This window comes from Grus americana, chromosome 9, assembly GCF_028858705.1.
Source record: "Grus americana isolate bGruAme1 chromosome 9, bGruAme1.mat, whole genome shotgun sequence".
Lineage (NCBI taxonomy): Eukaryota > Metazoa > Chordata > Aves > Gruiformes > Gruidae > Grus > Grus americana.
Window position 1 is genome coordinate 27,739,478 of NC_072860.1, and position 27,530 is coordinate 27,767,007.

The 27,530-nt window shown below is 53.9% G+C and overlaps 1 protein-coding gene across 3 annotated transcripts in view; it reads right to left on the minus strand.

Annotated features, from left to right (window-relative positions):
• Positions 1-21,936, minus strand: part of KCNAB1 (potassium voltage-gated channel subfamily A regulatory beta subunit 1) — a 71,179-nt gene extending 49,243 nt beyond the window's left edge. Inside the window, exon 1 of one of the 3 annotated variants that reach the window (XM_054835819.1) lies at positions 21,665-21,936. In XM_054835819.1, the coding sequence (XP_054691794.1) occupies positions 21,665-21,936 (272 nt within the window). Of the gene's footprint in view, positions 1-631; positions 1,836-18,256; positions 18,656-21,664 lie in introns of those variants that run through there. The other 2 variants (XM_054835820.1, XM_054835821.1) reach the window with 2 other exon arrangements.
• Positions 21,937-27,530: the final 5,594 nt, after the last annotated feature.

Here is a 27,530-nt window from a genome sequence, read left to right on the forward strand (position 1 = left end):
TTTCAGCTGGAGGCATGACGGAGAAGCTTATCGGCTTCCCGCACTGAGCACTTCAGGCTGAAGTCGCAGCCGTTCATCGTTTTTCCTGCCTAGGAATACAGATCTGTAAGATGCATGAGGCATTTTATAAGGCTAGTTCTGCATTTCGCTTAAAATTGGCTTTGATCTCATCTTGCACTAAGTGAACCAGGTGAAAAGTCAGCAAGCAATCACCGCGATGAAATGGTACCCAAGACAGACGCTTCTTTTTGCTCCATACAACATGCTGCAAATAAACTTTCAGTGGCCAGCCTCGAAAATGCCTTGCTAATTGATTCTCCTGCTAATTAGTACCAATATAAGTTATATCAAGCACTTAGCAGAAACCATCTTAACGCCACTGTTGTAAATTCGCAACGTTTCCTACAATTCAACCAGGCAAGTGGCTTTTGTATAAAATCACAAATACATATGCCTGCAGAAACATCAATACCCGAACGCTATCCAGTCATGCCCAAGTTCAAAAACCTATTAATAACCTCAATAGCGAGCTCCTCTGCAAACCCACACGCATCCAGGCAGGCAATTCTTTAGAGGCAAAGTAAAGAGCTATTACACTGCAACGTAACAAAGAACGAGACCACGACCATACCTATATTTCATGCCCGTTTGCTTTGCGGTGGATTCTTTTAATGAAATGTGGTGCTGAGGGGTAAATGTCCCCAAACTGCGAGCAATAATAGCCACTGTCCGAAATTTTGCCCGGGCTGCATTCACTACGTTTGGGGTAGTGGTGTTCTGCTTGCTGATGAGTCTGTCTTCACCATTTCGACTCTTCAAGTTGTGCTCTGTGCAGGCGATGGACACTTGCATCGCGCCCTCGGTACGCCGTTAGTCACCGTCCAGGTCGCAGCCAGAGCCCCCAGCCGCCCCGACGCGGGCTGCAGGCTGCCCAGCAGCGCGGGGCTCGGTCCCAAACGCTGCCCAGGAAACCCGCCGACCTTGAACTCGCAGGACTGGCCGAGGCAGCAGGGGTCTCCGGGAGAGCCGGGCTGCGTCCCTGCGACGCCAGGAGGAGAGATGCCCCGAACTTGACAAAGCAATCGCAAGAGCGGATTTCAGCTCGCTCTCAGCTCTCTCCTCGCAATATCTGCTGCTGCTTAGACAAAAGCATCCATCCAGTCAGGTGCTTTCAGAAACATAAAGCTGTTCCTTCATGATGAGCCGTCAGCAGCAGCCGCCGCTCTGTCTTGATGCAGGCTTGCTCCTGGTTGCCGGTTTTAAATCGATGCAGGCATGCTGCAAGCGCTGGCTCCGGCGCCCGCTGGACCACGAACTGCTGAACAGGCAGCCTCGCCGGCTGAAAGACCTTCGGCTCGCCAGCCAGCCTCTAAGGACCAGCACCATCCATCGGCTCTCCCTCACCCGGGCGCAGCAGTCCGCTACATCCCACCCGTCGCAGCCCGGCCGGGCTCTGCAGTGGTTCCTGGGGTGGCCCCGTCAGGAGCCTGCGGGGAGCATGGGGACGGGCCTCCTTTGTGCTCAGGGGGAAGGCAGGCACGCCAGGCAGATGCCTCCCGTAAAAATAGCTGCCGGCATCGCTAGGCAAGGAGAGGACCTCTTGCAGCGGGGAACAATTCGATGTTAAAATGGGTTAATTGTGGGAAGGGAAAAAAAAAAAAAAAAAAAAAAAAAGAAAAAAGGGGGAGGGGGAGAAAAACCGCTCTGCTACAGCGTGCCAGGGAGTTAACACGTTAATCCCGCGTTTCTGGCACCCGGAGCCGCCGCCTGCAGACCCGTGCTCGCAGCAGTGCCGGGGTTAATCCCTTCTCCCCCAGCGTCGCCAGCCGAATCAGCCGCAGCGCAAAGACTTTGAAGCAAACCATCCCCGTCCCTTGCTGCAGTCGGGGCTGCAGTCGAAGCAGGGAGCCCGGCTCCAAGCCGGCAGCTCGCCCGTGCCCACCGCCGTGTGCCGCCTCTCCCGGGGCGCTGGCTTTGGGTGCTGAGGGAAGGGGCGGCCCGGGGACCTCGGGGCTGCTGAGCTGCTCACCGGAGCGGTGGGGGGGGCGGTTTGGAGTCACCCCCAGACCCCTGCCCGTCGCTGCCACCCAGCCCCCGGGCGAGGATGGGCGGTGAGCAGCGGTTTGGGCACCCCCCGGGTGCAGGCCCACTGGAGAGGGTGCCCATGGGGTGTGCACGGGTGGCAGCACGGAGCAGGAGGGCGGGCGAGGGCTGGAGCTGCGGCCACCCGCCGTCCCCTCCCCAGCCCCGCACAGGCCGGCGGGCAACGGTCCGTGGGGGCTCCCCGCACCCCACTCCTAACGCTGCCCTCAGGCTGCCAGGAGGGCCGGAGCCCCGCAGGACCCCGTCCCGTCGGGGCACGAGTATCCCCGAGTTGGGATCCCCCAGCCCCTCCGCTGACCTGCCAGGCTCTCCCACGGGCAGGTGGAGCAGGAGCGGTGGCAAGGAGAAGCTGGAGGTGCTGGCGTGGCGACGAGGACTCGCTTTGAACTCCGGATGGCAAACCTTTGGTTTCCTCCCCCGCGGCGGGGGCACACCACGGTCCCCCCCACTTCAGCCGTCCTGCTGAGGAGGAGGAGTGCGAGAGCGGCTGGGTGGGCAGCCGTGGCCGAGGCCACCCGCCGCCCAAGGTGACAGGGTGAAGAGCTTCCAAAGATCTCTCTGTGGTTCGTTTATCTAATGGCTCGTTATCATTTACACAGCACAGTTCTCTGAGGGCGGAAAGCATTACATCAGAGTGAAGAAAGTCACTGCATGACGTTTTCCAGAAGATGATGACCAGGGAGTCGTACAGCAGGCTCACAAACTCCCCGCCCTGTATTGCAGATCACAAATAAATGCTGTTAAATGCCCAGGAAAGTGTGTCGTCTGGGGGCACAAGCCATGGGGCCGCTGGCACCGGGGTGCCCCGTGGCAGGACCTCATCCAGGACACACTCCACGTCTCCACGGGACAGGGATGTGGCGGGAGCGTTGGTGGTGGCACCCACGGGGCTCTGCCCTGGCAGCCCAACGCACGCTAAGCACCCGCTCGGCTTTCGGAGCCCGGCTTTGCCTTTCAGAGACATAAGCCAGATCGACAAACCCGGGATTACATCTCTCTCTGATGGACGTACACCAGGCTCATGCTGAGCGTGGATATTTCAAGAAATAAGACGTATTTTCGCATCTTGCTCCATACACGTCTGGAGAGTTCCTGTTGCAGTCAGTGGCTGGCTCTGCCGGCGCTGCCGAGCGGTGGGACTTGGTCCTGGGGACGTGCCCGGGCACCATCACCAGGTCCCGGTCACCGGCCCCACTGCCACCACTGCCCGTGCCCTCGGGTGCCAGGGAGGGGACGGAAAGGGACGGTCACATTCTGCACCGGCCCATCCCGCAGAGCATATTAACTCAAGCCGCTTAGCTTTGGAGGGGTTGCAGGCTCTGCCAAAGAAATATGTATTTAAGTACAGGATTTATTTCATTTCCCTGAACAAGATAATCACTTCTAGACTAAAACGTTAGAGTAACATAATTTTGTATCATGAAAATCCTGAGCTTATAAAACAAGAGGGACGTGACAGCCTCGGCAGGGGACGGTGCTGGGGTGCGGTGGCAGCCCAGGCTCAGCCACCAGCCTCCGGCCAGGCTCTCCGTGCTGCTCCAGCGCCACCAAACCGCTACAGATGCGGCTATCTGCCAAGACCTACGTATGCATTTCCCCCCTGAGGAAGACGACAATTGCTCGTTAAACGACTTGCTCAAAATGCTTCATCAAGCAAATCTGTGTTAACACAGATGCTCATGACCACGCTGGCTTTGCCTTTCCCGTGATCCCCGCTATCCCCCGACCCAGGGGCCGGGCCATCCATCCCAGGGTTCAAAATCAAGGCAAGAGCCAAGCACAGACAAGCAGGATGCTCCGGGTGAGCACAGAAGCCGGGAGATGTTTTGCCGCTACAGGAATACACGTTTCAGTGCCCCGGACAGCGTGTTTCTTTGCCCAGGACCTTGCAGGGGTGGGATGACAAGCATCGCAGCGGTGAACAGAATGGAAACCTCCAAGAAAAAAAGAAAAAAAATACTTTATTCAGAGCGGGTCTGGTCCCTGCAGAGGCACCGAGGGGCCGTGGAGCCGCGCGGCTCTTGCTGTAACGAGCGGGGAGAAAGATGCTTGTGCAGCCCAAAGTGTAAAAACGAAATGAGGACCTTCGGCCCGGGTTGGATGAAACATTTCGAGCTGTGCACACCCTGGCACGGCGCAAGCTGAATGCACTGCTTGCTGCTTTTTGGTTTTTTAATTTCACCTTCTAGTGAAGCAACTTTGAGACATTATGCCAAATCTGGCTTGAGACTTTGCTTCTTGGCGGCTGCAGTCGTAGGCTATTTACACTAATTACTCTGCCGTGCCGTTCTACCAAAGCAGAGCATCTCACTGGACAAATACCAATTAGCATCCGATTCATTTCATTAAATTTAGGCTGATTGCCAGCTAAACCTGTATTTGCGGTAATACCAATATGCCGTATATGAATTTTGTCAGGCTCTGTCAATCCTTTAAGACGGCAGGTCTGAATTTCACGCCCTTCTTGTGCTCAGAGCTCGGCAGTGGGCCGTGCTTGTGTAGCCACCTACGTTAATTAAACAACACGCGCCGCCCAGGCAACGAGGCCAAGCCGGCTGGTGAGCAGGGGGCAAAGGTAGAGCAGATCGCCTCTGCCTCCCTCCCTGTGCCGTCCTTCCTTTACCAAGTAAAACCCTTCAGTGCTTCCTAGTTTTTCTTTTATAAAAGAAAATGCCTTTTTTCACCACCGGGCTACAAAGTTCATGTTTCTGCCTAAGAACATAAAGCAGAAACCTTCATCGGTCTATACAAGATGTCATCTTTTACACAGATAAGCTGAGTATTTCTGAGTCTTAACCTTAATTTCTCACAAAATCGTCTTTTACATCTTGAGCGCTGCTAAAATGAACCTGGAGAGCCGATAAAACAAATCCACCCCAGCTACGTCCCCGGGACGAGGTGCGGCGGCTCCGTGCCCGAGCGGGTGGGTGCCCAGAAGGCTGCACCACCCCGACCGCTGCAGGGACCTCGCACCAGCTCCCGTTTAATCCAAATCACCCCTTTTCCCCTTGGTAAGGGAGGCGGGATTGGTGCATCTGCGAGCCGGGCAGCGACCCAGGGACCTCGGTGAATCCCAATGTAACTAGGGTACGTTTTCACCTCGTTTGAGTCCGAGGGGGAAGACGTGCCGTGGCGTTCAGCGGCAGGTTGCGATACGGAGCAGAGCTGGATGCCAAGCACGCGCAGCCGGTTACGTAAACCCCCGGCCCTGCGCGCTGACCAGCGATCCAGGGCACCGGTACTGATGTCATCTCAGCCGGTTCGAGCTCTTTAACTGAAATTCTTCAACATCGAGAGAAGAGTTAATACAGCAGCAAACGCAGCACCCGTCAGCGCCAATGTCAGACGAACCCCTCGGCGACGTTTCTTTGCTAGAAGGCTTCCTTTTTAGCAATGCAGAAAAGTATTTTCAGCTATTTTTTGTTTAAGTTGCATCTGCAAGTGCATCCCATGGTGGGGGCACGGATAACAGTGCTTTCCAGTGCACTCGGGGGCTGCGCTGAGCACACCGGTGCTCACACCGGGTTACAGTTGTGCAGCCGCAAGCCTCTCCCAGGGCTCGTGGGGGGGCTTTGCCGAGCCCCGTGGGTGGGCTGGTGTCCCCGATGGGTGTTGGGGACCTCTGCGAGCTGGGCACAGCGGGCGCCACAGAGCGAGGTGCTCGGCACGTGAACCTCTTGGAGGGGGACACAGCTCAAACCGCTTTTGTTGCCAATACCACCGCAACGCTACGCACAAGCAGAAGGTGACGGTTACCCTTGCTCACTATGGCAGTGCAAATGATTTTATTTATTTTTTTTTTTACATGCATTATTAAATGCAAAGTCTGAACCAGTTTCCCGCTGCTGCAGAAGCAGCATCTCCTCGCCAGCGGCCGCCCGGGCCAGGCTGCCAGCAGCTCTCTGCGCTGCCTGACGGAACAAGAGCCGGGTGTCTGCAGAGGACACCCCACCAGCACCCTGCACACCGGCAAACCCAGCACCGCCCCGGCTCTCGGGTGCGGAACGCAGCACAGCCCTTACGTCCCAGCCCTCCGCACCCGTGGCCAGAGCAGCACCGGGGACCGGTGAGATGCAGTAGGATGGAAAAAGTCACCGCTTCCAGGCTAGAGGCACATTAAAAATATGATTTCAGTGTTCATGATAGAGTTTTAACCGCGCTGGACATTTTGACAGGTGCTCAGCGGGACTTTGCATGCAATGTAACTGGATCAGCCAAACTTCAGAAAGCTGCATGGAAGCACTAAAAATGCAGCTGGCAGCGCTGTGACGGCAGGATCCTGCTCCAGAAACGGGGCCTGGGGAGTGCAGAGTTCTGCCCTTGAAGCTTTTCCACCTGAAAAATGTCCTCCTTTATTTTATCTAACCGACCAGAGCTCGCTACAGCCACCGCAGTCTGTCCACTGCTGCCTTTCCAAAATCCAGCGCAGACGTTGTAGGCAGCAGCCTCCAAGACTGGCCTTCACGAGAATGATCCTAATACGCTGTCACAAATCCTTGATTTTCAGACTTCCAGATGATAATTCTTCTGCAGCACAGCAGGACGCACTCAGGGAAATTCTGTGTTACGTCCCAATAAAAGTTTCACCAGGCCATAAAAGCTCCAATTAGAAATACGGTGCCCATCTCGCAGCCGTTTCACTCCATCTCAATAGCTGTTTGGAAACAGGTTTTCTGCTGGGCTAATTACTTAACGATTGCAGCAGCTCCGTTACATCTCCGTAAATCAGGCTGATATGGACCCTGGCGAGATAACGAGCACGGCCACCCAGGAGAGCGGGGAGAAGAGCCCGGGGGGGGGAGCTGGCATCAGGCTGCATCTCCCAAACGGGCTTCCCTGGTATTAATTTCAATTACCAGCCGAGGCCCCGCTGCAGCGGGATGCTCACCCCGTCAGCTGAGGAGCGGTCCCGTCTGAAGCAGCGGCAACGAACCCCGCAGCAATTTGTAGCTCTTTCAGGGCGTATCTAAACCCGCGAGGAACGTTTATTTTTCGTAACGGCGCTGGAAACTTGGCAAGGAAACGCGCTGCGGAACAAAAGCACTGCGCTTATCTAGCAAACAGTCATATTTTCACTGGTTTCACATGAAAAACTTAATTTGCATTTGTAATTGTGCTTGAGGAAGACTGATCAAAATTCCCATTAAATGGTTCTTTTAGTTAAAATGCGTCATTCGGGCAGGTTTCCAGCTCGGGCTGCCTCTGATAGCACACAAGATCTGTTATCAGCTCCAGCGTGTGCTCGACAGCCGGGCTCCGAGGGCTCCAGCCTCCCAGGAGGGACCGCAACCGGGAGCGTAACGGCACGGGGCAACGCGGGCGCACGAGTTACGGCCAGGGTATCAATACGGCAGCACCGCCCCGGCCCCGGGGGGGGCACGCTGTGCAAAACTGTGGGTGCTGCCCTGCCCGTCCCCGGGGATAGTCCCCCAGGACTGCCCGGGGGGAGCGGAGCCCCCAGAACAGACACCCCCAGCTGCGGCCGTGCCACGGCTGCGCCAGGTCGCCCTGCAGAAATGGGGGGTTTAAGTAAACAGCACCAAAGGAGCAAATTCACCTTTTCCAAACAACTTCCTAAACCCACCCAGTTTCAGAGCTCACTCCCCCCACTTTTTCTTTTCTTTTATTTTTCTTTACAATCCATACATCATATAGAGATCCACTCATGAGGAATTCATGAACAAACTCCCATCTAATTTTCAATCCCCCCGGGTGCCCAAGGCACCCGCTCACCAGCCCCGCGCTGGGCACCGGGAGCACCCACCAAGAGCCGACAGCCCCCCCGGCACCCAGGGAGCCGCCTGCTACCCAAGAGCTTTGCAATAGTTAGCCAGCTCTACGCACTGCTAAATAAATCATTGCTTAATATAATATGAAAGAATTGACACCGAAACTGAGAGCCAGAGCTTTCTGTGCCTTGCAAAGAGGATGTGACCTACCGGGCGCCCAACTCAATTAATCAGTCCCCCAATCCAATTAATCGGTCCCCCAATTCAATTAATCAATGCCCCATCCCTGCGGGTAGAAAACATCCACCAGCATGCCCGTGCCCTGTCAGCGGCACCACCCCCACGCCCGAGCAGGTAATTTCATTTCTCCGTGTTAGCTACTTCATGTCTCAGATGACTGAAAGCCAGTGGCTGACCAGACGGCTTCGAGAAATGACCGTTATATTGGCGTATTGTAATACACCGATCGTGATTAAACACGATTAAAACACTTAGAGCTGCGCGAAGCTCCCTTGCACAGGACAAGAGGGGGTTTTTTGGGTTTTTCCCCCTGCCCCAGGCAAGGCTGGAGGCCCTGGCACGGGTATCCCAGCTATTGAGCAATCCACCCCGGGCGCAGAGGAGAGGAGCATCCCCGGCGGCAGCGGCGGGGTCCCGGGGAGCCCAGCGACGTCCCTGGGCGTTTGGGTTGCTGTGCCAGGCTGCGGGTCGCCAGACAGCACGTGGCTGCAGGTTGCTCAACGCTTCTCTCACCTCTGTTGTAATTCAGGGGGTGTCGAGGGCAGCAGCGTCAGGCCCCCCCCATCCTCCGCCCGCGCAGCACGGCGGGGCGCAGCCTGCTCCCGCGGCACCGAAGGAACGACGTCGGATGGCGGCCCTAACGGCTGCAGGGGGTGCGAAACAGCAGCGACACACGTTCGATCGCGACTGGGTTTCCTAGTGGGTAGATAACTATATAAAATAGCTAAAGGAAGGCGAAGAGGTAGAGAAATGCCCTGAGGTTGGCAGCTTATGGCAAACAAGTGGGTTTCCATTTTGCCGTACTCATATTCTAGACCGTGCATACAGAAAATGAAGATTTTTTCCCAGGTGCTGTGCAAAACTCGATTGATAAATGCATTCCAAATAAAACTCAGCCCAAGCTATGCTCCTCCAACTTGTCTGTGCTTAGTGAACAGTAGATTTTAGGCGATTATGTATACCTGTATATATTTATCTCTCTTATCCATACACGTCAAATATCACGCAAGCATTACTTGTAACCGCTTAAAACTCTAAATTAACTTATATGCAGAAATATGTCTCGGTCTTGGATGCTGAATAATACACAACTCCATTCTGCCCTTTTCCGGGATGCGCTATACCAGATGGATGACTAATTAGCATGCAATAACTTCTGATTCTTTGAGATGAGCTGGCAGAGGGTCAGAATAACGACAAGCTGCAGGAGACGGCGCCGTTTGCAAAATTTTCTTCCAGCGGATACCCCCGTGGGCAAATGGCCCACCCCCCACCGGAACCCTCGGCTTTCTCTTGAGCTGCATCCTTCTCCGGCCGGCGCAGGGACCTGCACCCTTTTGTGAGCAAACTACATGAAAGCCGAGTGTCTCCACCAGTGATTATCTTATATAAAGCAATACTGAATAATAAGCAGTATTAAAATATCACCTTCCAAAATAGTATTATTTTAAAAAAGAATTTTAATTCTCCTCCTGAGATTCTCTCTTTCAGCTGCAACAACATTTCTGATTATTAAAGTGAGTGGCACAGGGTAAGAATCCCACCAGCAAAACCGGCCCAAGACCTCCCTGCATCCGAGAGAAACCCCTTCACGTTGACCAGCGCTCCCAAAATAATGAGAGGCATCTGTTGGAATTAGTCATTGAGGAGAATTATCACATCACCCAGAACAATGTCATTTGCTGAAACGCAGCAGATTACTAAGAAATGATCTTCAGCCCAATTAATTTTATCGTTGCCTTTTCACATTGGCAGGCGCCTCTTCGGGGAGCGGGACACAGCAAAGGCCGTTGCGTCGGCGCTTCCTCTGCCACTTAGCTGCTAGCCTACAGCACTAGCTAAAAACCATCACTTCAGGACTTCTGGAAGCTGCTTTTTACCTGAACAGGATGACTTCTCCCGTCGGGAGGTCTTGCCGGAGCAGGCGTTGGGACTGTTCTGTGTTTGCCCAGGGGCGCAGGCAGAGCGCTCTGCTGCCGGGCAAAAGCCAGGGACTGTGGAAACTCTTTGGGTCCCTAATTTTCCCTCCACTCCCTTTGGACCAAGGGGAAAAATATTGCTCTTTTCACCTCCAGAGCCCTCTGCAAAGATTTTTTAACTTTTTTTTTTTTTTTTAACCCCAAGGCAGGAGCACAACGTACGTCAGAGCAGCACGATGTCATTTTAGTAAATTAAACGCAAGGCGCTCTCAAGTCTTCAGATGATCTCCAAGCACTGCCAAGCACTTCCAAGCCAAGGATTCGCTGTCCTTCCCAGGGCCGGTGCCGGCCAGGCAAGTAGTCCCTGATCTCCGAGCGCATCCCAAAGGGTATGGAACAACCACTTTCATACTGGAATGGCGCCCATTTAATTAACAAAAGCATTTGCAAGAGGGTCATTGCTTATTGCCAAATACATAACCGCTCATTAGGTCCTCAGGGGAAAAGAAGAATGACTCTTGCAATCTATGGGGTGGCTTTTTGTGCAGTGAAAAACACCCATTTCCTCACCCGGCTGGGACGGGCACCCCAGGGCTCGGGGAGGGGCGGGGGGGAGCTGCTCACCCAGCCTGCGGCTGCACAGCTGGGGGGGGAGCAGCCCCCCCTGACCCCCCTCCATCCCCATCTGGACACAGTAAGGACCCCCGTGTACGTCACAAACACCCCAGGGAGAACCAGCCACCGTGCTGCTGCAGTTACAGAAATGCTGTGCTGTCCTCGGAAGTCTTTCCGGCATGGGGATGAAGCCAAGCAGCCATGAGGATACGCGCTGAAAACACCACCACCAAGACGCAGCGGCAGCTTATCAGGCAGCGGCAGGCAGGGCAGCCAGGGCCAGAGCTGCCTTTCACATCAGCCTCCCTGGGCGGCAGCACACGGGGGAGCCCGGCTGGCTCAGACCCACCAGCGCACCCACCGGAGCCTCCGCCCGACGGGGAGACGCACAAATAGAAAGGCGGTCACCTCAGCATGGGGAAAAAACACAAAATAATTAAAATACATTTCAGCTGATCATGTTGGCTTGCTTAAACGGTAAAAAAAGCAAGTTCTGGTTCAAAGACCGGTGCAAAGAATCGCCCCACTGAGCTCCATCGTGATGCCGGTACTCCCGGAGCACACGTAACCCATTTGTTCTTGCACCAGCGGGACAGACTGCCCAGAGCAGGGAGAGTCGTAGATCGAAGGAGCATCCTGAAACACTGTAGTTACACCTAGTGTTTCACAGCAGACAGCGCTGGAAAGTGTGTCTAGACGTACCAAGAGCAGAATCCCCCGGAGACCGCCCATCCCAGCAGCACGGCGGGGCACGTGCTCCAGCTCTGTCCCCGTTAGATTTGTTACTCCCAGGTTACGGGAAGCGGCCGCGGGCTGGGGCTGGGGCCGTGCCGTGGGGCAGCCCCACAGCGGCTCCCCGGGAGCTGGCACCCCTCCTGCAGGGCTGGCCTCAAACGCACCCTAAATACCCTAAATCCCCATCCACTTCCCTGACCTGGCAGCTGTTTCCCCGCGCTGGAGTAACCCTGAGGAAGAGGAGAGAACTGCAACCTGGGGATGAGGAGTCCCTGTGCCCGACAGCTCGCTCTCAAAATTAAGCTTGATTGGAATCACTTTGCGGCTTCGCCTCCTCTCAGAAACTTCCTCTTTGCTTCTGCCAAATTCTTCCCGATATCCCCAGGTCTCAGAAGGGCACTTTTTACCCTGAACGTTTTGCCTTTGGAATCTGCTGGGCTGGAGAACGTATCACACTTCCATTCGAGTTTCCTCTTTACGTTACCCCAGGCTTGCATGACCTGCGGATCCTGCATGCAATGAAAACTCACTATTAGTAATCACTAGTGTACAAACTAGGATTAATAACCAAGAGAGAAAAAGCAAGGGGAGTCTCTAAGCACAGGCTGGGCCATAGAGCTGGGCTGCCAGGGCTGAAGAGGGGCATTTTCTGCTCGTACGGGGGGACCTGCCGTGGGAGGGATGGCAATGGGGCAGGAGCAGCAACTGCAGGGAGGGAGGAGGATGCTGGAAGAGCACCTGCCATCGCATTTGGTTATTTATGTCAATTAAGCAAAGCAAAAGAGCTGTGATTGCATCAGCATTGGCTTTGTATTGAAGACCAAAATCCATTTTTTTTTTTTCCTCCACCTGAACCGCGGCCATCTGCGATGAGAAGCGCAGAGTCAGCACTGCTGGAGCACACGCTGCGGTCAGCGATACAGAGACCGGCGCTCAGCCTGGCAGCGACGCTAACCTCTTCACAGCCGTGCCAGAGCCTGGGTTCACCATCGTTTCCTAAAGGATGGAGCCCTGAAACCAGCCAGCAACCCGACAGCTGCTAGAGGAGGTTTAGCCGGGATTTTCCTAAACCCAGCCCCGCAGCGATCCACCGTTCAGCAGCCTGTGTCAGCGCGACACGCGGCGAGATCCCAATCTCAGCAGGTCCCAAAGTCAGCCCAGAGACTCCCGGATAAAACCTGTTTTAACCAAAACCGCATGGACTGAGTTTCATCCCAGGGCAGGCACGCACACCGCAGACTTCAAACCTGTCTATAAATATACCCATAAATAGCCCAAACTTTCGAGTCAGCCCCCCGGAGAGATGCTGGCTACGCTCTGCACCGCCGATGCCGCGGCAGGGAGCGGAGAGCAGGCTCAGCAGGCAGCACCCTGCCCACGGAGCCCGTGATTTATTCAGCAGCTGCCAGCGCAGGCTTTCAGGCTGCAGTTTGACAGGAGCAGAAGGTGCATGAAAAGCAGCAGCGAGCGTGCAAATCCCTGCTCGGCACCGGCAGGAGCTGCTGCTCTGCACGCAGCTAAGGGTTAGCTGGGATTTATTGCCGGGGCGGTGAACCGGGAGAACAAAATTTGCTTTGTCTTCCACCTACAGCGCGGGGAGCTTCCTACCGAAAGGTGTGAGTAACCCTGGAAGTGCCGGCGGCGTGGACCTGAGCTTTTACCCGGCTTTGTCACTGCTCTTCTATACTGCAAAAGGAAGCATGTGTGCACGTGTGCGTGCGTACACGTGCGTGCAGGCACGCACACATGTGTTTATCGCTGGCGATGACAGCATCCAGAAAGCAGCGGGATCAGGGAGCCAGCGTGGTGGGAGCAGCTAAAGAGCTCCTCCTGCTGAAACCCGGGCGGGGAGATGGGGCTCAGCCCGCGTGCACCGCTCTGCCGAAGGAGTACGATGGGATTTCTTACTGCAAGGAGGAAACAACCACGCTACAAACACCGTACGCACGTGAGGATAGCCTCTTCGCACCCTGACCCGCTCCCCCGCTTTCATTCCCTCCTCCCCCGTTAGTGCATGGTATGGGCAGGAACCCTGCAAAAATAACACAAAAACCAAGGAGCAAGGGGAAACTGAAATCGTTCGGGAAAAGGATAGACATGGGAATATCTGCCGCCACCACTGCACTAGATAGCAGGTGCTATAGCTTGAATAGACTGGAAAAAACCCACCAAACTTATGAAAATTTACGCTGGCTGTTGGAAAAAGGGCGGAGCTGGAGGCAGCTCTACAGATCAGTCTGCGCAGGAAACGGGGAAAGTGTTAACGCGGTAAGCTATATCCCAATAAATATAATGCAACTGTGCTCTGAACTGAGCAGATTAGGACAGGATTACAGTGCGGGATTATAGGACCACATCCAGCACTCTCATATATTTTGCCATCTAAAGATTAGATATTTTAAAACTTGGATGCATGAAACGAGCCTGACGAAGGGAGCCTGGAAAAGCAGCTATGGCAAAGCCATCGTTCCCAAATTCCCCTCTCTGCAGAAGCCCTGGGCGGTACAAACACAGCCCCAGAAGAGGGGACGAGTCTCCTATTGCACAGCGTGAGCCCAGCCGTACCGGCGCGGAGCGAAGCATCCCTGGGGAGCAGCCGCACGGTTCCCCGTGTTTTAAACCCGTTGTGCAGAAATTTCATCTGCGTCCCCCCCCGGCTCCTGCCTTACGGGACACAGGGAGTTACTTGCTACGGGCTGTTCCTGATTTTAAACACATCTGCTGTAATCCCTGTCAATCATCTTCTTCCTAAGCTAAAAGCCTGTTTAATCACCCGGTGCAGGGAAATCCCATCACTCAGAGCCCTCTGCTTTCTATAGCCCAGCGTACCGTATCCGTCTGGAATGGGATGGCCAGCACCGGCGGCAGGATTTCCAGTGTCAGCTCCCAGAAATGTATAAAAGCAAACACTATTTTACTGCTCTGCATGTTATATTTTTCTAAAATGGTGTTTGCCTTTTTGTCTACATGACTCAGGGACGGGGGGAACTTCTCAGCAATAGCTCTTCTGGAGGAGTGTTTTATCTTTTTGCCCATGCTGGTCATTGCCTTCGGTGGTCACCCCAAAATCCTGGTACTCCCCAAAAGCCTTTTGCTGTTCCGGGATTTGATGGCGTTACCCAAGTGCCGTAATTGTCTTGCTGAGGTTACCAGACGGGAGAGCCTCTCCAGCGAGTTTGGCGCGTTTGACCCCTAGCAATACTCGGAAAGTAAGTGACGACGCAGTTGACAAACGGCATTCCCTCCGGCGCTGCAGCCCGCGTGTTTCACCCCTTACCGCTTCTCCTGGCACAGACTTGTACCAGCGCAAGGCGCACACCAAACCAGACGTGCAGATCGCAGCCCTTTTGCCATCAGTCTGTCCCTAGAGCTCTCTGGTATTGCCCTTGGCTGTATTTAGCCCCAGTTAAGTACTTCCATTTTTCAGAATTAAGAGATATCGGCTACCCGGTCACGGCACTATTTTTATCACCAGCATGAGCCTCCTCCTCACGTATCAAACGAGACCGCAAGCGACTCAGGTAGAAGAAAAAGACCCGCGTGAGGGTGAGTTTTACGGTCAGTTCGTCTCTGATGATTTGCAGGTGCCTTCTCCTCCCCGCGGTCACCGTGCCCGGCTCCTTGCTGCACCGGCTGCGACGGTGACGTTATCCCTTGCAATCAGAAGAGAAAAAGGCAACGCCCTGCAAAGGGCTGCCTGCCGGCCACTCTTCGTACACCACCTTCAGCAGGACAATCCTAAATTTCAAGTTTTTAATTAGCTTAACCAGGAAAAGCAACGTAAGCTGGGCAGAGCATCCAGGCGCTTTCTCAGGGTGCGGGAACTCCTGAGGGTTTCGTGCAGGACAGCCCGGGGGGGTCACTCCAAACGAAGCGAGTTTCCCCGGGCCTTGCGTGCTGCGGGAAGAATTCACCCTCCCTGAACAAAACCTCAACTAAATATAAAATAGATAAAATACAAATAGAAACCTACGTCCCCAGCTCCGAAGGCTGCTGCGTGGGTTAATCCAGCAGCGCCTCGGGAGTCCACGACCTCCATAAATACTTTCCACGTATAACATTTGCCAGCAGCGTGTTTTGAAAAAGTTGCCTGGGTGCTTTTGCAGACATACACATATAACATTTCACCTCCGGGCCCGCAAACTGCAGCTGCCCAAGCGCAGAGATGCTATTTTAACCATACAAGAGCAGAACGTGGAGAAGTTTTACAGTCGCAGCTTCCCAGGCGGGAGGACAGACCCAGCCCACACAGTTCGGCCTTTAAGAGCTCAGACCCCAGCAACGCGTGCGTGGAAGGAAGCCGTGCGATGAACACCCCATTGGGTACCAAGGCACCAAATTGGGTCTGGAAATGGCTTTTCATCTGAGAGAAATACCGTTGTCGTCAGAAACAAACTAAGCGCGCGCACTTTGGTTATTCAGTAATAGGCTGAACTGAGCTGCGTTTGCTAAAGCAATGAAAGGAAAAAGAACTAATCAGCCTATAGATAAAGCAGCTTATGAGTATTTAGTAAATGTTTCTTGTTAATAATTAATTGCTTTCCACACATAATTAAATAGCTCCTAATAAAAAAGGGGTTTTTATTGTGCTGTCTTTCGACTAGACGTATGGATATCTGAAGAAATGTCTGGAAGGCAAACCAAGCCATGCTGGGAAAGAAAACGTTCCAGCTCACAGTAAGACTAGAAGAGCCGCTGCACTTCCAAAGCTGGAGGAGCACAAAACCTACAGAGAGCAGCCAGCGATGAGTGCTGGAAAACCCCTCGCCCCGCGGCAGAGCCCTCTGCACAGCCCCCTCTCCTGCAGACGTCGTCTTTCTCCTGGATGTGATCTATGTGAAGCGCAATGCGTTATAGCTGTTTCTGTCAACTATGAAAAACGCGTGTACTTAACGTTAAGAGTATGCTTGAATCCTTCAGCTTCAACAGAAATTAAGCGTATGCTTTATTTTACCATGAATTAAGGCGCTGATGAATGAAGACCGCTCCATTTTTATACGCCGAGAAACAGAGAGGTGTATGAAGCTGTTTGCACGGCGCCCGTGCTAGCGCTGAGTGTGCAGCCACAGCCCTTGGCACGGGGTAAAGCCTCCAGGCCAACACCAACTACCCCTGGAGCAAAGGTGGTCCCAGAATATCCCATTAATTACGTTTTTCTGTGACTTAAATCCTCAGTCTCCAGCGGTTTGGGGGATTGGGTATCCATCCCTACACAAATTCCCCCCCCCCAACCTCCTTGCAGGTTTTCTCCTCCGGGCTGGGCAGGTTTCATGTGCAGCAGCACGTAGAGATGCCCGTTGCCGTCCAGGTTTGCCCAATGCGTTTGTGACTCGGTAGCAGCCAGGTTCAGTACCTGGGAGGTTTGCAGGATGATCTCCTGCGGAGGAAACTTAATACACCGGATGGTAACTGCTTTATGGGATCACTGTGGGACAGGACTACGACATTACCTGTGCTTCTTGGTGAGGGCACGGTAAGTGTTAAACTGTGTCTGGAGTTGACCAACAGAAAGCGCAGGATTAGCAGAGAAATAAGATAAATGGGAATTTTTGCGTGTGTACTAACGCCAACCGCTTCAAACACAACTGCCACATGGAATTAGCATCATCAGAAGGGGAGCAAAAGAATTTCTCATTAGAAGGGAGGCAAGCTTCCAGATCCAGCCCCCCAGTTAATCATCGTCCCTCGCTCGGGGACAGCGTCGCTCCTGCTAACCCCGAGTGACGCCAGGGATGCCTTCTCTCATAGCTGCACTCGGAGCACGGCAGCCCTGGGATGCCGTTCCACTGCCTTCGGACATTTTCCCTTCTCACCACTCGAACACCGCGGGCTCAGTTCTCTACTTATTTACATCGGCTTTCAAGGCTGCGTAACCCCAGTTTGCTCCGAGGATTCCCAGTCGGCGTGGGCAGAGCAGAAGCACAAAGCCCTTTGCCGTTCCTTCTCACGCTGGCTCCAGAGCAATTCTTTCGCACACCCGGTCCTCCCTGCACAGTGTCTCCAAACAACAACAAATTTCCCTGGCCGGCAGCTAAAGCTGTGACACAACTGTGCTCTTTCCATAAAAATACTAAACGTGTTGTCTTATTTCAATTTTAAGCTCAGACCTGCCGTGGGCAAAAGTCAATCTCTGGGGAGAGCAAACGTGTTGAAGAAAATTTTCTGTTATTAGAAGCACAGAGAAAGTATCTACTTTCCATCCTGGATGACATCCTTTTAAATGAATCACTTTTGAAACAAAACAAAATGACAACCAACAGACAAAGCACACGGATGTCATCTTACCCCGTCGTCCCCCTCTTTGCTGTCCCAGCTCCCTGCACGGAGGCGGCACTGTCCCTTAGGTGCTCTAACACCCGAGCCACGTATTTCACAGCCTGAGCCCAGCCACGCCGCGGTTCTCGGGCTTTCGGTCCCATTGCTCCAGTTTTACGGCAGAGCGGGGACAGACGTTACATGGAAGCACCAGCCGCAGTCAGAACACCTCTGTTCTCCGTGTTCTCTGTTTTGCTGTTCAGCCGTTATCCTTTTAATGCATATAAATGAGTTTTCATTAAAACATCAGAAAGAGTAAATACTTCTAGCCCAGTTTGAAAGAGGCAGTTCAGTAGACGGACACAAACAACTAATGTTAGAAGAGAAAAATCAAAGTTTTAAGAGACTTGGTCACACGCATCTACCATTGCTCAAAGTCGTGCTAATTCTTACAGCGCTCAGAAAGCTTAGAGAAGAAAAGCTACTAAACCAGAGAACGTCTGCAGATTTTGTAAGCCTGCCTGAAGGCGTGCACAGACCGACGGGCACAGACCGACCACAGCGTCAGACGGTTGCTCGGTCGAGTTTCCCCTTGTTCTAAGCTGTTTGCCGCCAAACAGCCAGCCACCACGTCCCCCAGCAAGGACCATGCAGAAGTACCTGTACTTCATTCCCGTCTCGGCTCGCACGGTCTCTTGCAGCGACAGCCCGTGCAGGTGCAGGAACTTCTCCAGCTGCTTCAGCTCGGCGGCCCGGCTCAGCTTCCCCGGCCAGCCCGCGGCAGGAGGGCAGGCTCTGGGCACCGCGCTTTGCCTTTTGCCTTTCAGGAGCGCTTCGCTCGGCTTCTGCAGGCTTGGCTTGTGGGGTGGGATATCCGCGCAGGGGGGCTTGTACAAATGCATGGTCCACGCGTGGAGCTGCAAAGAGATACCCGCAATGCCCAGCAGATGCTGGAGTGTGGGGTCCTGGGGGGCTTCCACCCTACGGTCTGCTGAGAGGAGAGCCCAGTGCCATCACCCTCCCGCCAGTTCGAGAGGGGATGAGCTGGGTTGTGCTGCCCAAGACGACCACGGGACTACGGAGCGGTATTTTCTCCCAGCCATTCTTTATATTGCAACTGGCTCGTTTTAACTGATGCCCAGGATGGATTCTGGCCAGGATCAGCAATCTTGTTCATCTGCTGAAACCTAGAATGGTCAAGTTGTCCAAGGGATAAGGACTGCCAGTGGGAATAGAGCACCAACCCTGTTTCCCAGGTCTTATATTTAGATAATGAGAAATATTTGTTTGGGATTGAATCCAAGGCCGATAAATGTAAACCAAATATTCTCACAGGGTTGATTTCAGGCCTCGGGCTGGACAGATGAATGCTGCAAGCATCTCCTATGCAAGGCTTTAAACCACTTTGTTTCCTCATAGTCCATTGTGAACTCTCACAGCTCAGGCTACACAGTCTGTAAACTTCCCCAGCATCTGCAGCCTCCTGGGGCTTTGGCAGTTAATAAGTAAACAAAAGCTACGGAGCAGTCAAACACCAAGAAGAAAAAATAACCTAAGACCAACCAGACAAGGGAGATACTTGAGAAAGCAACGAGCTACGGGCATCGGAGCCAGGGCAGGGAACAAGCACCAGCTTTCGGGAGGCTGCGTGTCCCTGCAGGAGCCTGTGTGTGGATGGAGAGGGGCTGCGGAACAGGAGCTGACAAAGCCCCTGAGATGCCACCAGCCACTGCAAAACCTCCAGCTCCTCAGAATGCCCCCCTCTCGGCGTGGGGCAGCAGGCACACGTTTGAGCTCTTTGCCTAATAATCAGTGTTCCAAACCAGCGTGCAGGTATTGCACCACTGCTAAACAGCAAACGAGATGCCTCTGGTTCTCGGGGTCTTCATCCCCGAGGGGTGATGGGAGAAGCAACACTGGTTTCGTGGGTCAAGATAACATCCAGTAACCTTTTCTGGCCAGCACCAGCCCACAGCGAACAAATCATGGCAGTGCCCGATACACACCGTGGAGGCAGATTTCTGAGGCTCTTCTATTTTAAAATCTCGACCCATTTTCTGACTGTCATTTCAATCCCAAATACATTGGAAAAATAAGTTAAATAATCAAGTGATGGATGTATCATGAACTCAACTAATCCGTAAATCTTTCCAAGCAGATAAACAAAGACTGATCCCAAACCCAGAACATATTTTAAAAGATTATAATTCAATGTCACAGAGGGGAGTTTGGCATGGACATTTGGATTACCCGGTTATTCTTTCTCTGCAACTGTCGTGTCAGGGCCCTGAGGGCACTAATGGACCTCAATGCCCCCATCTCCCAGGCTGGGGCGGTGGGAGGGGTCCTGCCCCGCCGCCCCCAGCCCCGTGGTACCCCGACACGCTGCTGCCCGAAGATGGGGGGCCCTGTTCTCACGGCGCTGACCGAGTCGAACCATCAACGGTGGGACGCAGGCGATGCTTTCAAGCTCTGCTCTTTGCAACACGGGTACACTCGACGGTGGGAAACGTGCTGTGACTGCAGCCATGCCTGCCCGTAGGAGCCGCGTGTTTTCCTCCCAGCGGTGCACCACCACCCAAGGCTGTAGCTGTCACCTCTCCTGCAGCTGCCTTGCAGCAACACGGACCGGTCTGCGGCAACACGGACCGGTCTGTCTGCGGCTTTATGTGAGCACAGCTTGTCCGGCTGGGACTCAACTTCTCCCTTTATTCACTAAAATAAATCCCCCTTTTGCGTTACCTCCTGTCAGATCCAGCTCTCTCCTCATCTATAATACAAGGTGAACCAATGGCAAAGAAATGTTTCCACAAGCTCTTCTGAATTTTTTTAGATATGAGTTTCACTGGCTTGGAGTTTTAGGGGCTTGTCTAGATCAGCATCGTTAGAAACCTAGTTTTCCCAAAAGTTATTCCCCGGTGCCTTGCTTGCACCACAGGTGCCCGAGAAACCGCTCAGGCTCAGCCTGCACACCCACTCGTCCGCCCTTCGCTGGGCTCGTTAGACATTTCTGCATTCAGTCACTACTTGCTCCACCTCGCACGGTTTTATCCTGTTTTCCTTTCAGTTATCCTGTTTCTAGTTTTTACTCCAATGACATTTTTATTAATTTCTAATCCCAGCGTGTCTGCAAGATCTCCGTTTGTGCCAGGCACTTCAGGCATCCCCCTTCCCTCCAGGATTAGGGAAGATTGCACCCGAGTTCTCAGCCGAAAGCCCCGCTGGTACCGGTGCCGCGGTGCACCGCTGGGCGAACCGCTGGGAAGCCCCTTTGGCAGCAGCCCCGTCCCTCGAGGTGAACGAAGCCCCCGTCCTCCCTCCGCCAGTCCCCGAAACCGCCCTGAGCCGCCGCGGCCGCGATGCTGCTGTCGGGGCCGGTGGGACTGAGCCAGCGACGCCAGGCAGCTCGTATTTGGGTTCCTGTTTCATTAGGGGTTTTACTCAGCCCAGGGGATTAGAGAGTCGCACGTCTAATTTCCAGTGATACCAAGATCCCCTTATATTTTTTTAAAGCAGCAAGATCAGAATCTGGAGGCTGCAACGTTTAAGGTTGATGGAATGAGAAATGCAGCAGCCGCAGGTTTCCCCTCCCGAGCGGCTCGTTCCCAGGGTGACCCCCCGCCGCTGCCGGGGAGGGAAAGGGGAGACCCCCGGCAAAGGCTGCCACTTGCTGCCGCTTTCTGCCATTTTCTGCCGCTTTCTGCCATTTCCTGCCATCTCCTCCTGCCCTGCGCAACAGCAGCAACTTTTCAACTAAACTCAAACGAAACTACGGTCACTTGGACAAAACAGCTCGTGAGAAATAAGGCTGAATAGGCATGTGCAGTTTGTGCCGAAGAAGTTAGGGGAACTAAGAAGCAAGTTTGCAGAATCTTCAGCTCTGTAATGTGCATCCACCACAATGCAGGGAAAAACCCCAAATAATCAGAGAAGTCAGACTTATAAAGCCAAATAGATGATGATGATGATGATGATGATTATTATTATTACTATTACTATTCTTCTTATTATTATTATTGTTACTGGAGCGTGAGTTGCTACCACCTGAAGAGCAAGCGTGGCACGTACCTGTGGGGCATCCCGGTGGTGTAGGCGATGGTGTACTCATGGGAGAGCTCGCAGACCCGCAGGTACCAGTTCATCTCCAGCTCCCGCAGCAGAGCCAGGCGCCGGGCACGTTGCTGCGGCTGGCTGGCCCGCGCCCGGCCCTCCTTCCCGCTTTCCGAGGAGTTCTTCAGGGCTCTGTCCCTGCTCCCCAGGGAAAGCACCGACTGCTTCCTCAGCTTCAGGGCTTCCTCGGCATTTTTATTCCCCACGGTCCCCGTGCGTGCTGCCAGCATTTTGCGTCCCGCCTCGGCACGAAGGCAGCACCCCCGGCGCTAAGTCGCTGCCCTCAAATCATTTAAACTGATTTTCAGCACGCGCTTTCCTCCCTCTATAACCGTATGCCGGCCGCAGAGCTGTAATTAGATATGTGTCTGCGGAGCTTAACCAGAAAGAAGAGCTGCGACCTTCTCATGGAAACATCAGTAGCAGCTTCCCGCTTGCCAGCGGGCTTCGTTTGGCAACAGCTAAGGACAGGGCTTAAAAATCAGCGTACAACCATGCGCAAAGCAGCGCACCTAAACCGGACTTGTACAAAGCAAGTAGTGGGTAGTAGCAGAGAAAAGAGGTGCAGCTCACTAAAGCTGTAAACGTCGCAGGGCTCCGGCCGGTGTAGGTGAAATCACGCGTGTGCTCGCCTCCACGGCAAACCCGCAGCCACGTGGGCTCGCCCGGGCAAATCGCAGCGTGGTTCCTGCTGGATGCGGCCTCGGAGCATCGGTGTCTTCACCGACCCGGCTGTGTTAGAGCTGAGCCGGCCGCTCCATCCCTCCTCCTCCTCCTCCCCCCACGGGCAGTGCTCCAGCTCCGCGCATCGCCCCATCCAGCAGGAACTTCCTTTCTCCAAAGGATCCGTACAAATTCCGGGATTTGATCACCCTTAAGATAAGAACAAAGTTATGATTTTTCCTGATTCGTTTGCTTGCTGAGCAAACGGTGCTTTGGGAAAATATATGGAAGGAACAGATACTAGAACTGAATTAATTTCCCCTCTCTGGTTTGAAATGCAAAAGCTGATACAGAGATTACAGCACTAATCGCAGCAGCCACTTTAGGAGCACAAACGTACCCTTGTTTTGAAAGGGAGGCAGGCAAAGAGGAAAAAAAGCCCTCTAAAGATAAGTGGGATTTTAAAGCCGTTGCACTGAAGAGTAATCGCCCAGCCGAGCCCTGCGCGGGGGATGCGTGCGTCTCGCAGCGAAAGGCGACCGGCAGCCGCAGAGGGCTGGCGGGGCTGGCCCAGGAGCTGGAGGTCTCTAGCCCCATCTCCCACTCCCAGCGGGTCTGTCACCAGCCCTAGATAAGTTTTCCCACCCGAGCCTTGCAGACCCCAAGGCTCGAGACTCCCCCAGCCCTCTGGGCCTGAAAAAGCTTTTCCCCAGGTCCCTCCTGAAGCTCCCAGGCTCCAAAAGCTGCCTTACCCCCCGCCTTACCCCCCCACTCCCCAGGAGCGGTTGGATCCATCACCTTCCTCTGCCTCCTCCAGGCACTTCCCGACTGCTGCTGGGTCCCCTCTCGGCAACCCGGGACCAGCCTGGCTCTCGCCACCCCTCCTGCACCCTGGCCACCTCCGGCCCCTGGCCACCTCCGGCCCCGCTCCGCCGGGTCCCCCCCCCGAGCCAGACACGGTCCTGGGTCAGGTCCGCTGGCCATGCTCGCCCCGAGGAGCCTGGCGTGGGGATCGTCCTGCTCCCAGCGCCGGCACTCTGCTGGCTCACCGTGTTTCGGGATGTGCCCACAATAAAAAAAAAAAAAAATAAATTTAAAGTGCCCTTTTTAGGTGCTTTTTAAGAAAGCAGTTCCATTCCCTTCTGGAAGGAGTCTGATAAAATTTACCTTCCACAGGAACTGGTGTTGTCTGACCTGTTTAGCAGAGATGGCACTAAAACGTTCTCTGCAAGTTCTGCAAAGCTCTAGAAGAATGACTCAAAATTTGAGCTGGTAACAAATTCTAGTTCTGTGCCTGTTCTAAAACGTTACCTCATTTGTCATTAAGCTTTCTAGCACTTCCCGAAAAGGAAAAGGTTTCCAGCAGCTCCGGGAGCCTTTAAATCAACCCTGAGCAGCTGAACTAAGACATACTTATTGCACAGACACATAAGTTTCAAGGCTTATAAGATTCTTCAAGTTCTTTCGCTTGGGAGTTGGCTAACAAAAGCAAAATAAAGTTGCGTAAAAGGCACATTGTGCTTCCTCAGCCTTCCGCGTTTATCGTTTCCTTCACCACAGAAACACCCGCTTGTTCCCAAAGACCTCAGAAGGTATCAGTCACCTTAAACCTAAACTAAACTAAAAGCAGACGCTGACAATTTGTTCCTCTCTCAATGGAGCATTGTTGGCGGTACGGCAGGCTATTGTGAGGGGAGATGTTCCCGCGATGTCTCGTTTAGGTAGGCGACGCTATCAGATGTGGTTTCTTGGATGATTATATATTCCGGCAGGTAAGGAGACCCTGGCTCACCTTATAAAAAATGCAGAAAGATTGCTTTCCTGAAAGCAAAGCTAGCCAGCTGGCTTTAAATATTGATACCGCGTTTCTGCGGCCGTACTGAACCGCTCGGCTCCCTCGGCAGCTCGTCGGGCGAGGGTGACCCCACGCCGTGCCGGAGCAGCACGGGCGTCCAGCCCGGCTCCCCGCGGGGACGAGCCCTCTGCTCCACGAGCATCACCCAGCCCTCCGCAGCACCGGGAACCTTCTCCCGCTTGGGCACCAACAGCCCATCGTCCCGCTCGTCAGTACTGTTAGAGCAAGACCAGCCAGCCCCATGTTAATTCCCAGGCGAGGGGCAGTGATGATCCCCAACCAGCCCCCCCTCCCTCCCTGCAGTGACCCACCGGGTCCCTGGCCGCCCCAGCCCACGCGGGTGGGTTTTAATCTCTCCGCTGCCGGGCGTAATGCCCTGCACTTATCTGTATTAAATGCACAATCCCGAGCTGCCTGGAACGAAGGGAGGTTACAGCAACAGCAAGAGGTGCAGAGGGACAGAAGGACCGTTAAAAAACCCAGACGATGCTGTTCGTGACACCAGTTCTCAAGCAGAACGTTCCCGTAATACCCAGCCTCGCCACCTCCAGGATCGGAACGTGGGTTTAATCCATTTTCCTCTGGCTCAGACACTCAAACCTTGTATTCTTCAGATGTGAATAAGAGAAACATTTCCAAAAACCTCCAGTAGATGTTTTCTGCTCAGAAAAGCATTAGGTTCCCATGATGAATTAGTAAACTTCACACAGTTTGCATTTTTAAAGTTTTTTTTAAAAATCTCGTAAGCACTTTTCGATCAGGATGTGCATTTCAGTTAATCTGTGTGCTGGTCAACAGCTGCCTCACAACTTTACACGAGGAAATCCTGTCCTTCACGATAAATTTACTTTGCCTCATTCCAAGCTAAAGGAACGCAGGATGCAAATTCTCATCCAGCAATTCTACTAAAACTCATTTAAAATTCATCCTCTTTTAAAATGATCTTAAAATCCACCCTAGCTTTTCAGATTCCACGCTAGCCTCTTAGGAAGTGTTCCCCAAATCTTTTCAGCTGTAGATACACAGATTTAAAATCTCTTTGCGTACACAGATACAGCTCATCTCAAGCAGGATAAATCAGCAGCAGTTAAAAACCTGGCAGGTCCTATTTAGAGGTTTTTAAGCAGAAAACCGCGAGCCTTCCACAGGTACAGACTGAGTTGGAAAATATCTGTAACTGATATCTAAGTAAACATATAGATTTCATCCCATAGGAGCGCAGTAATTTTTAAACGCGCGATCCAATTAGCGAGAGTCTAAGCGATAGCCTTCAGGCTATCGGCACTCCTGCTCCATACCGTCTTCTACTTAAGGTAATTGAAACCCCATCAGGGAAAGATTCATTAAGGTACTTAATTGCTTTTAAGTGGTTCACCCTGCTCTGACAGCATTTAGATGTAGTGACTTATGCACAGTGGGATGAGGGGAGAGCCTTCGCTCCCTCCTGTGCTGCTCGGCCGACCAGCAGCCACCGGCCTCACGCCCTGGACCGCTGCCCGCTTTCTGCCCGGCTCCGGGCGCAGAAGCCCGTAGGCAGCACCTGCTGCCTGCTCCGGGCAGGAGGCAGTGCAGGCAGGGCTGGGCAGGAGACGCACGGGCATCCTCAGCAAACCTGCTTCCCCGCAGCACCCGCGAAGAAAGCCCAAGGGACCCCCGAGCTGCTCTCCTGATCCGTCCTCACGATCCTCAACCGCCGGAAGCGTGCCGCGGCAAATATTGGCATCTCCGAGCGCCAGGGGAGGGGTCCCAAACGGGCCGTTTCAGTGTGCTTCCACAGATAGGCAAGCTCTCTGAAAAACTCCGTACGGCAGGTCAGGCATTCCCTGCTGTTTTCGTTTCCTTGGAATAAGCCAGAAAGGGAGCCGGCACCCCGCAGCCCTCACGGGACGGAGGAGCAGCCCGCCCTCCCTTCGTTCCTCTACCCACAGCAAGCAGGCACCACCTGGGAGACAAAGAGCAGGTTCAAAACGACGTTTAAAACCCACTGTGTATCTGCATCAGGTTGCATTTAATTTTAAAAACTATTCCTTGGCTCCCCCTTGGCACTCTCATTCCCCAGGCGTGCCGGCTCTGCAGGTCATCCTCCTCTGCAGGGCAACCCCCCAGAAAACCCCCAAACCCTAAATAAGCAGCACAGGGGTTTGAGACCCTCCTGGCTGCGGGGAACAGAGCCCAACAGCAACGTCAAATGCATTGACGAGCCAGGAGCGTTGCTTTCCCCACGGCACACGCTCCCCCTCCAGCCTTTTGCCCGCGATGGGCGTTGGACAGGCACCGCGCCTGGGCACGGCGAGAGGAACAGCGTTTTGGGGGGAAAGGGGTGAAAATCGCTGTGTATCAGGCATAACCAGGAGTTAGATAGATTTGTGTACTGCAGGTTTTAAAGAGAAATCTCAACGTCCAGTGCATCAGGAATTGGTGTCCCTGTGTTCCCCCGTGTCTGCCCTGTCCTGGCAGGGAGCACAAACACGTTTCATCTCCAGCTGGCGGGAGAGCCCCGGGTTTTGACGCCTTCTCCCGTCCCGGGAGCAGGGAGCAGACCGTTGCAGGTGTTTTTCCCGGGGAAGAAGCATCTGGTTCCTCTGTGTTTCTCAGACCCGATGGCAAAGCTTCCCCAGCACACGGGGGAACCGGAGGGGAACGGCCTCCCCGTGGATTTATCACGCTGGGTAGAAACCCGGTGCCGTTAGCAGAGCTGGGGACGGGCGCTGCCGTGCGGTCTGAGCCAGCTCACGCAATGACCGACGTGACTGTGGGTCACTGCCTGCCCCCCGGATTGTCCGCCGATGCGCTGGGAGATCAGCTCCAGCTCCAGCCCCCGCAGACAAGCGGATGGCAGAGCGACCGTCACACCCCAAACCTGCCGCCTTGCCGATTTTTGATCCGTTTGCTGAGCAGCGCAGGAGGGAGAGCGGGACTGCTCGCCCCGTGCCCGCTCTCACCGGGGGACGCTGCCAGGGAGGGCAGTCACAGTCGCTTGCAATTTGCTCCATTGCTGCTCCGTCCGGATTTATTACATCTGATTGAACGATCGACTGCAGTTAAAGTGGCAGAGGGTAAAAGGCACTCTATTTCTCCATGGAATGGAGGCGGAGCAGCGGGGTGTTGCAGCATACTCCATAAATCCCAAGGGCAGCCCCTGGGGAAGCTCCCGGCTGCCTCCTCGAAGGGTGTAAGGGAGCCGGGCGGCTCGGAGAGCGCAGGATCGCGTTCGGCTCCCAGTGAGTCAGTCTGCTGAAATTAAACTGAAATAGGCTCTCTTCAGCCTTTTATCTTCTCAAATAGTTTTTAGCTATAATCAGAAGC